This window comes from Pteropus vampyrus, unplaced genomic scaffold (genome assembly GCF_000151845.1).
Source record: "Pteropus vampyrus isolate Shadow unplaced genomic scaffold, Pvam_2.0 Scaffold113, whole genome shotgun sequence".
Taxonomy (NCBI): domain Eukaryota; kingdom Metazoa; phylum Chordata; class Mammalia; order Chiroptera; family Pteropodidae; genus Pteropus; species Pteropus vampyrus.
This window is the reverse complement of record NW_011888894.1, coordinates 5041570-5051363: the sequence shown is the minus strand read 5'-3', so window position 1 is coordinate 5051363 and position 9794 is coordinate 5041570. Positions and strand designations below refer to the sequence as shown.

Below are 9794 nucleotides of genomic sequence, written 5' to 3'. Positions count from 1 at the left end.
TTCCTGCACCCAGGACTCAGGTGTCAGTTGGAACTTCATTCACTTAATAAATTACTTTGGCTTTAATGATCAAGCCTTGGGACCTAACACCATTCATAACTTGCTTCTATGTGAAAATATATTCTAATGTCAAGAGACTTACTTACAAATGAACTTCGGAATATATTCTGTGCCTAAATTGGGGTCTACCCAGTTGCATTTACATTGTCCCTTATTCTCTAATCAGAATTTGAAATTGGGGGATTGTTAGGTCGAACCAGAAAGAGACCCTGAAAAATGCAGTTTTATTTGGTAAAATTCTGTAATATTAAGGGCATGCAATGAAGAGGACACTGATGACGCCACCGAAACATGCTTATAGTTCACAACTCTTAGAACCCTGGGGATGAACACCGAAATCCTGACCGTGGCCCCCAAGGCTTTGTGTGGTCTTGCTCCTCTTACTCGCCAGCTTCATCTTGTCCTGCTTTCCCAGGTTCCAGTTCTGTGGCTGTGTCATGCTTCCGGCAGACACACAGAGCCTTTGTACATGCTGTTCCTATGGCCTGCCATGCTGTCTTTGCCCTCTGCCCTTTCAGGATGCCCATTATACCTAGCTGAATTTTCTTCACCCTTTAGATTTCTGCTCCAGATCACTCTTGCCTAAGTCAATTTCCTTTGTTTCACACACTCATAGATTTATATTTCTTTCTGATTGAGTGCAATTGTACATTTATTACTGTGATTATTTTGTTTAACATCTGTGCCCTCTAACTGGAAAGCTCCATAGAAACAGGGACTCTTTCTGATTTTGCTCACCGTTTGTGTCCTTAATGGTTGGCATAGTGTTTGGGACATTGTAGGAATTGAATACACTCTTGTTAAATAAATGCATGAATGATGAGAGTGACTGCTTATGCAAAAGATGGTTACATATACAGGGCTCATTTTTAAATGCTACATTTTACTCTTTAAAAAGAGGGGCAGTGCATTCATAGAGAGAGCTACTTTCTCTAAGCTTTGATTCTCCGTTTCTTCCCTTAGATTTCTATGATGTCAGGAGTCCACTAAGGGGCAGAGTAAGGCTGTGAGCTCATTCCACAGTGGTTAACTATTAACAAATATTTGTCACCAGTTAACAAACCTACATCAAACAGAAAGGAAAAGCTTCATGGCAAATCTCTGTGAAGCCAACCTTAGGCAGTATATCTAGACATTTCTTTTTATTAAGTGCCAATAATATGTTTATTTTAAATTAGCTTATTCTTAATCTCCTCCACTCTTCTTACCTCTGTCTTTTTGATCTGTGCCATTGGTATATTTGTAACACTGGGCATTTGTTAAGCCCCTCCTAGAACTTAGCACTGTCATGGCAGGTGCCAACACCTATATCCTTACCTTGGTTTCCAAAGGAACCACCTCAAAATTTTCAGGAAAGCCAAGGGCAGTAATATGAGAATGTACTTTCCTTTGCTTTTGTCTTGTAATCAACTGAAAAGCACTTTGAATCAAGAACAGAGAAAACTTAAACACCTAAAGATGAGAAGATATACAAAAGGGAGACTGATTAACAGAACCTTAATTAAAGTTAAACTTAGAAGTTAACCATTGGATTTCGACTATTACATATTTGTGTATTGGCTAAAGATTTGGAGCTATATAAAGTCTACTATGTTTCTCTTGAAATTATGTAGTAAGACTTAAGGGTTGTATTGTTTTCATTTATTTTACAAAATCCTTCCTAATTTCCCCTAAGGTCCTATAGCATGTTGATCAGTCTATCATATCAGATCCTAAGGTCCTCAGCGAAACTGTTGCCGAAAAATTGCCGAAGCAGGTGCAGAGGAATGATGCAGGAAAGACTGATACAATGACTTGGCAAAACCGTGGAAAAGCCAGACTTCTAGAGTTTTATGTTTAGTACTATATCTATAAAGTGTGAGTCTGGAGTCTGAGCTCAGGGTCAAACCGTCTGCATAGAGACAGTTGAGTTTTTTTTTGCTAAGGTGAAACTGAAGCTGTGCAAGGGAAAGTAGTATAATTAATTACTTGGGAAAAATGCAGAAGGAAACAAATAGTTTTTGCTTTATCTTTTAAAGCTAAACTCAGGAAGATGCACAAACAGCAAGAAATTTTAGTTAGGTAAATAGTTTTAAGTTATAATTTTAGGAAGTAGGGCATATTTCTGAAGGGCTATGGCACACATGATAAAGAACTATTATATTTGAACTCTTAGTCCACCTTTGGCCAAGATGAGCTTAAAGAGTCCAAGGAAACTTCCCAGCTTTGGAGAATGCATTTTTGTTTAGTCAATTTCATTGGTGAATATTTTTCAAGAGTTTAATTTAGGTATGTATCAAAAAGAATTGTAACAGCTGGAAATTGAAACTGTGTTTTTTCCCTCCTATTCAGTAGAAAATAAATGCATTCACTCATTTATTTAATAAGCAATTGATAAGTTTGTATCCCACACGGGAGTAACCCTAAAGTTAGAGAATCTTAGAGGGGAGTATGACCTGGTCTCTACTTTCACATATCCTGTAATCAAGTCAAGAGGATATATGCAGAAACTAATAGTCTAGTAGAGTATGATGTGTGATGGATAGAGGAATATTGGAGGAATCACTCAGGATTGGGAAGGGAGTTTACTAAACAGCTGGAGTCCAGCAAATGCTTCTTATGGGAGGTGGCATTTGAGCTGAACCTAAAAGGTCACCAAGGAGTTTACCAGGAAGGATACTACAGAGAAATGCAAAGAGGTGTGAGAAAGTGGTGTGTGTGGTGAGATCTTGAGAATGTTAACTAGGCTCAGGACTGGGGTGTACCGAGTGTGCCGGTGCACATATGGACTCAGTAGAAGACAGGCTGGAAACACACCCATACGAGAGATCGTAAAAGGCCTTCCATTCCAGGCTAAAAATTGCGACCTTTATCCTGAAGGCGAAGGGTAGCCACAGAAGGAATTTAAGTACCAGGTTATATGGTCGGATATGTGTTTTAGAAAAATCATTCTGGCAGCTATTACACATTCTAAATGAAGACAAAACACCTCCTTAAAACCTCTGAAGTGTTCTCTAGCTGGTTCCTGAGAAAGAGTTGTCTATAATTCTCCCTTTATCCTCTTAACATAACACAGAAACACCATCCCATCTGACCGTTGGCTAAGTAGACACAGCCATAATCTGGAGAAGTGGGTTTAGGGTAGTTTTTACATTTTTCCTAACAATGTGACACACCCAGATGGCTCCACTACAAAGGAAACCCGACCTCTCCATACTGATGGGGTGTTTGTGCCACCAGTCACGGGAAAGGAAGGAATGCTCTACGTACTACTAAAGGGGTGAAATGCCACGTTCTCTCATGTAGGTGTACTATGTGAAAAAACAGATGAGGAAAAAAAAAAGAAATCTTAGTATTGGATGAAAATTTAGGCACTTTACAGTATGAGCTATAGTCATAAGACTGCCTTTGAATTGACCATTTGGATGACTTTCAAGACATGATCGAATTTATTCAGTATCGAAAGATATGAGTATAAATGGTCTTGATTTTTGAGTCTAGGTACATTTTGGGAAAAACACTGTATTTCTAAAGACTTGAAGAGGAGAAAAGTAAAGGTTGGGAAGCAGGCATGGCTCGAAACTACAGTCTCAATACAAAATTCCAAATGAAATGTTCTTGAAGCTGGGGCGACTTCCAGTTCAGCTTCTAGCAAAACAAGAGGTTCCCCAACCATACACGTTATTTGCCCCTGCGGTTGAAAGCTCATATCCGTAATTAGAAGTTTTGCCTCTGTGTGCTAGAGAAGGCTCTGACAGACACCACATTTTATTTATACCTGCTGGCCCACTGACACGGGAAGTTCCGATCCGTTGTGATGTAAATCTCAGACGTCTTTCTGGGTTTTGTTTTTGCCTCCCTCGGAAGAGGTTTTTGGGAATGGCAGTCTGCGGGGAGACAGGGGGTTAGGAGGGAAAGAAAAATGGGAGAAGGGCTTTGACCTGCCGGAGAGGAGCCCCTGCTGACACGGTCAGTCTGACCCATTGAATGGCATGAATACGATAAATGCTGCTTTATCCTGCCTTGAAAGGCACGAGATAGCACAGTCTAAATGCCTGGGCATGCTTAAATAGGCGATTCGGGATGTTTGAGTTGAGCGTGTTTGAAATCTGAGCTCACTGACAGCCTGGGAGCTGCCACAGGTCACCTGCCTTGCTCCGCAGGGACAGGCCCAGGTCTCACAAGAAATTGTCCGTAGACGAATTGTAGTACAAATTCCTTTCTTTGTTGGTTGGCCTCTTTCACTAGACCATGGCCTATAAAATTTTGTAAAAACAATTCTTAAATATTATTTGAAAGGGCAAATGGCCCACGCTGAAAGGCTTGACAGTTTGACATATAGTGCATGGTTTCGATAGCTCGGAAACTGAAGAGTGTGGCCAAGATTCTCCCCCTGCTTGTTAGAAGCCTGGTGTTTTTTAAATAGTGTCTTGTTGCTGTGCAGGGTTCCTCTGCTCCTAGCAATCTGACAGGCAACGAGTCTGCTTCAGTGATCTTCAGTCTTCTCAGACTCATTTGTGAGAGAGCAGAAAAACAGCTAGCACCTTTGAATCCAGCGTCCAGAAAGTCCAGAACCAGCTATTGCCAATTAAGGAGCCATTTGGATCATCATATCAAAGCCGATCGCTTTAGAGTCTTCTGATAATAGCCAGAGCCATGGCCTAGAAAGAGAGAGGAGCCCATTGAGAGGAAAAAACGGAATTGAGTGGCCTGGTCTCGTCAGAGCCTAGAAGTCAAAAGGAAGTGAATTTCTGCATTAGAATGTTGCATATGTGCAGCCAGTCTGCACTCAGCGCTCAGCGCCCTGCTGCCTCTGCATAGCCAAAGGCCATTTTCAGGAGCCTCTGGCCCCTCAGTCACTGGCCTGCTAGTTAATTGCCACACGGACTTCATGACACATGGGCAGATAATATGACATTTTCGGTTTCTGTCACTAGCAAACGCCACAACGTTGCTTGCACTAGTTGCTAAGAAGCTGTCAGAAACCATTAGCAATTGGCTAAAGTCGCCCTGTGGCATTTCCTCATAGCATCAGCAAAACGAGCATAAATCACCCACTGGAGCCTACTGCTATCCTAATGAGGCTGTAAGCTTGTTTATGGACTAGCATCATTTTTATGATTATTTCCACCTTTTCAGTTTGCCTTCATTTGGCGGCAGGAGAAGTCAGCTCCAGGAATGAAGTCACTCTGACATTTTACAAATGTGGTTCAGAGCTACTGCCTGCTGCCGTGTGGTCGGCCGGTGGTTCTCCAAGTTTGTTTAGTGATCTTAAAAATAAAAAAAGGAAATAAATCCTCCAGAGACCGCATGGAAGTGACTGTATCGAATTGCAGAGTGAATGGAAATGCTAAAGGTACAATTGACCATTTAGACTCTCCTCTGAGGTTGAGACGTTGCGAGATCCATTTTCAATTTTAGAAAGTGGAAGAGGTTAAACAATTTATTAAAATCTATGGAAGTGTTTGCTTTTAGAATAGTCTGTTTTATTATGCTCTCCTCCTTCCCCATCGTCTCCATTTCCCTAACTTGTGTCGGGAAGGAGCAGGGTTTATTGTTTTAGGCTTTTCTGAACATGCACCAGTATTTACACTGGATTGAAAGCATTTGCTTCCAATGAAAATCTTGTCTTAGATTACAACCCAGCAGTGTAATTTCCCTCCCAGATGGGAGTAAAGTAGCTGTATTTGCCTAAAAACAGTAGGAAGAACAAACTGTGCATTAAGCCAAGGCTGTTTTTGGCTTGAGCTAATGATGTAATAGAAACCTTTTATTCGGGAGAGGTCACTGCCAGGGACTGAAGGGGGTGATCTGGCTCTTGCTTTGAAAGGTTTTTCCATTGTATCTACATAAGTCTTCACTTAAAAAATTCTGTTCCTAATGCTTCTGCTTTCATACAGCAGAAATAAACAGGAAAGGTTCTGGTGAGTGTTACACATGGAATGCAGAAAGCCTTCCTCTCCTAATGGAGTATATAATTCAGGTGCCCTCAAGGCACGCTTTCAGGAATTCTTTTGCCTGAGGTAATGGGAAGCTAAGGCTGCTTTAAGGCCTTGATTATCTATTGATGCACAAAGCTGGAAAAAAGTCATCTCCGCTGGATTATAGTAGATATTTCCATAAATTATCAATGAATTCTCTTCTAGGCAGGCACTTGGCATTGCCTGCTAAATTAATCTGAAGGGGTTTTCAGATGGATAGAAAAGCTATTTTTTTAAAGGTGGAAAACAATCATGGCGGTGAAAAACTGTTGTTAGCTTAGAATCTTTTCATTTTTAATCAATGATCAAGTAATACGTTCTTTTCCTTGGTTACCCTTTGCATATTGCAAGTGGATTAGCCCATTGAAATTTTAAATGCTGTTGAGTTGTTTTCTTTGCTCATGTTTCTTTAATGAATTGTTATTTTATATGGTGAATTGCTTCTCTGAATAAAAAGCCTCTTTAAATACTGGACTTTTAAAGAATTTGTTAGGCAAATCCAAGAGGACTCCTTATAAAATACTTGGTTATGCAAATAAAGAGTTCTGTGGGTGGAAGGAGCACTGATTTAGGGATGTGGGTGTCTGGCCCAGCACTGACCCATCAGCTCTGTCCGTCCCAAGCCACGTGACCTTGGGCAAGTCACCCAACAGGAACACAAGCACTCTTCATTGATACGCTGAGGGCTTTGGAACTGTGGGTCTTTCTGATCTTTTCCACTGAAAACGCACCTATGATTCTGAGGAACTTTAAAAAAAATATATGGATTTTAAGTGCAGTACAATTGTGGGTTTTAAATTAATAAAAATTAAACTCAGGAAAGCTCTGCAAACATTTTGTATGTGTGGCCTATGTGGTAATCATGGCACAGATGTTGAAATTAGTCTGTTCCTCACTCAACAAAGTTTTAAAACTTTAACTCAGTACAAGTCAAGGCAATTTGGGGGGCAAGTTTCTATTTTGGGGCATGGGAGGTCTCCTGAGGGAGCAGTTAAGAACAATCGAATAATGATCACATAACTGCTATAGATGAGATTGAAATAACTGAAATTAAAAGAGAGAATTATTTTTGTATGTAGGATATTTACGTTAACAGAAAATAAGGAATATGGAAATTCAAGAAGCGATGTGAATGAACCTGAGGCTAGTTTTGATGTACAGTCACTGGGAAACTTGTCTTACCACAGTACCCCGTTCTTTGGGCCATATAGGCTGCTCTTCAGTGACTTACAGAACCCAGTGAATGTGCTCTCGGGGACATTTATTACCTCACTGCTAAGCCTTGCTGCTATCGGTCTTCTTTTTGGGCCCAGGTCAACCTGTCCCTTTCTAAAAGCCAGTAACTACCACTGGGAGGTGGGGCTGCAGGTAGTGAAGCATGTTTGACAGAAGCTAAGCTACTTTTTAGTTTAGTCCACTATTGTTTTCCCTTTGACTTTTGTACCAAAATACAAAGTGCTTTACTTCCCATTTGTACCTTATGACTTATTTTGGACAGCATGTATATGGGCTGAAAAAAATTTCTTTTCTTATTCAATATGGCATTGTAAAAGGAATACTACATTTTATTTTAAATTTTATTGTGTCACAGAGCCAAAATATTTTCTAAAAGAAACAACTTCAATGTTCTAACAAAAACCACTGAAAAAATAGGATCCAATATACAGGAATGTGTAAGCAGGTGACTTTTCAGTGAGAAAAAAAATTAAATCTAGAAGAAATTTTAGAAATTGCCTGGATTATTAGGGTAATGCAATTCCAATCAACTATTAGTTTAACATCACTTTATTTGATTTAAATAGTAATTGTTTTCTAATTAAAAAACAGTTTCGGGAGTTTTTCCCTTATTAAACTTGATGCTCTCTTTCTATGACAAGAAAAATTATCTTCTATTTGAAGTGTTCCTATGTCAAACTGCTTATGTGATGGATTACCTACATTTCCATGGCCAAATTTAGTCTTAAGATAGATCACTTGTGGAAATAGTTGATATCTTGAATACATCTTCTCACAAGTTGACATCAGTGACTATATGTGGGATTTGAATATCCAGACAGTGACAGCACCTCTGCTAATGGCTGCCACCATATTTAACTCCCTTATTAAATCAGTTACACTTAACATGTCTCAGCTATATACATCTGAATAATTACCATGGCAACAAAGCTACTAAAGAGATTGGCTATTTCCCTCCATTCCCTTTGACCTTTTGCACTGTCCTTTGAAAGAAGTTCCTTAGACCTGACTACTACTTTTGAGCCTAGGCCTTGTTCTTTCTTTGTCTTGGAAAAAAAAAAAAAACAGTACCAAATAAACTATTAATCATTTATATTGCTCTTTTGGTTTTGTTTATATCCAAAGGCATTCTATTTGAATAAAGCATGTCAAGGTAGCATCAGTCAAAATTTGATTCACTATGTTTGCAGGTGATGGCTTGGACAACAGTGTAGCTTCCCCCAGCACAGGTGACGATGATGATCCAGATAAGGACAAAAAGCGTCACAAAAAGCGTGGCATCTTTCCCAAAGTAGCCACAAATATCATGAGGGCGTGGCTGTTCCAGCATCTAACAGTAAGTGGATTCTAAATGACATATATAAACTAAATATGGACAAACAGTTTTGATAGAAAAAAATGGGGGAAAAGTGATCCCTCTGGACCTGGAATATTTCATAAATATCCGTGTTCCCACAATTTTTACAAAAGTGTTAGTTTAGCACTTGTTTCCTAGATAAGTACCCACGAGGAGTTTGATTTGAAGTTCGCTATTGCAATGTTGTTAACTTTCATAAGTTCTAAGTTAGGTTCAGGAGTTCATGTGCATTTATGATTTTAAGTATGTATGTTAATGATGTTACTTTTCTCAGTATGCCTCTTAAAATCTTAGAATCAGCACCCCCTAAGAAGAAAGTAAGAGAAACCCCGGAGAGAAGGATTCAATTTCTTCTAATGATTTCGTGGACCTTTATTAACGAACAGTCCGCAAAAATTTAAGTCTCGTCACAATGGCAGGATGCTCACATAATTTCCTTTTAAGTGGTTTGAATGCACTGGCTGCCATTACAAAATGTTCATATGAGTCAGAGCTACACAGTGAAAGTTGTCCCTGTGTTTAGAACTATAAAGGAAAACAGCAATATAGAGTCAACTCTTCCTGTGTAGTCCCTTGTGACTTTTCAAGCAGAGTAACAGTTTATATTGTCTGTGTTAGTATTGCTGTTTTCACTGCAGGAATTCTCCTGGAGATGTGAGAAACTGGAGATTTGGGGCTTTATGCCACAGGGGGATTTGTTTTTTTTTGGTTATTGTTCCGAATGAATTTCATGTTCAAAATATTTATAATCATAATATTGAGGTGCATATTTTTGTAAGTGCATACTGATTTAATGATATATCTAAGGAAGAAGACAAAATGAAAATTTATGAGTAACATGATATTTTAAAAATCAGCAAAATTGTCGACCGAGAGACTTTTATTATGAGAGACAGAAGATGAATCTTGGCTTTTTCAAAAATCTCGGGAGCAAACTTTTTATGTTACTCTTTTTAGCATAGTTTGCTTTTCATAAAGTCATTAATTTTTTTTAAGTATCAAAGTTAACTCTACATGTTCAGACCTGTCGACCCTCACACCCTTGCCCACTTTCAAAGCTGTGTCCTCAGTGATGTTCTGATATGGGGGCAACAAGGGGATATCAAAGGCCACCCTGGTTCTGCTCCTCCAGATAGAGGCTATGCCTCCAGTAACAATTGCAGGTATAAATTCATCCAGAT

The 9794-nt window shown here is 39.3% G+C and overlaps 1 protein-coding gene across 2 annotated transcripts in view; it reads left to right on the top strand.

Moving 5' to 3' along the window:
• The window catches only part of MEIS1 (Meis homeobox 1), a 135089-nt gene that overhangs the window by 63637 nt on the left and 61658 nt on the right, over window positions 1-9794 (top strand). For both annotated transcript variants that reach the window (XM_011365609.2, XM_023533844.1), the window contains exon 8: window positions 8447-8592. In XM_011365609.2, the coding sequence (XP_011363911.1) occupies window positions 8447-8592 (146 nt within the window). The remainder of the gene's footprint in view (window positions 1-8446; window positions 8593-9794) is intronic.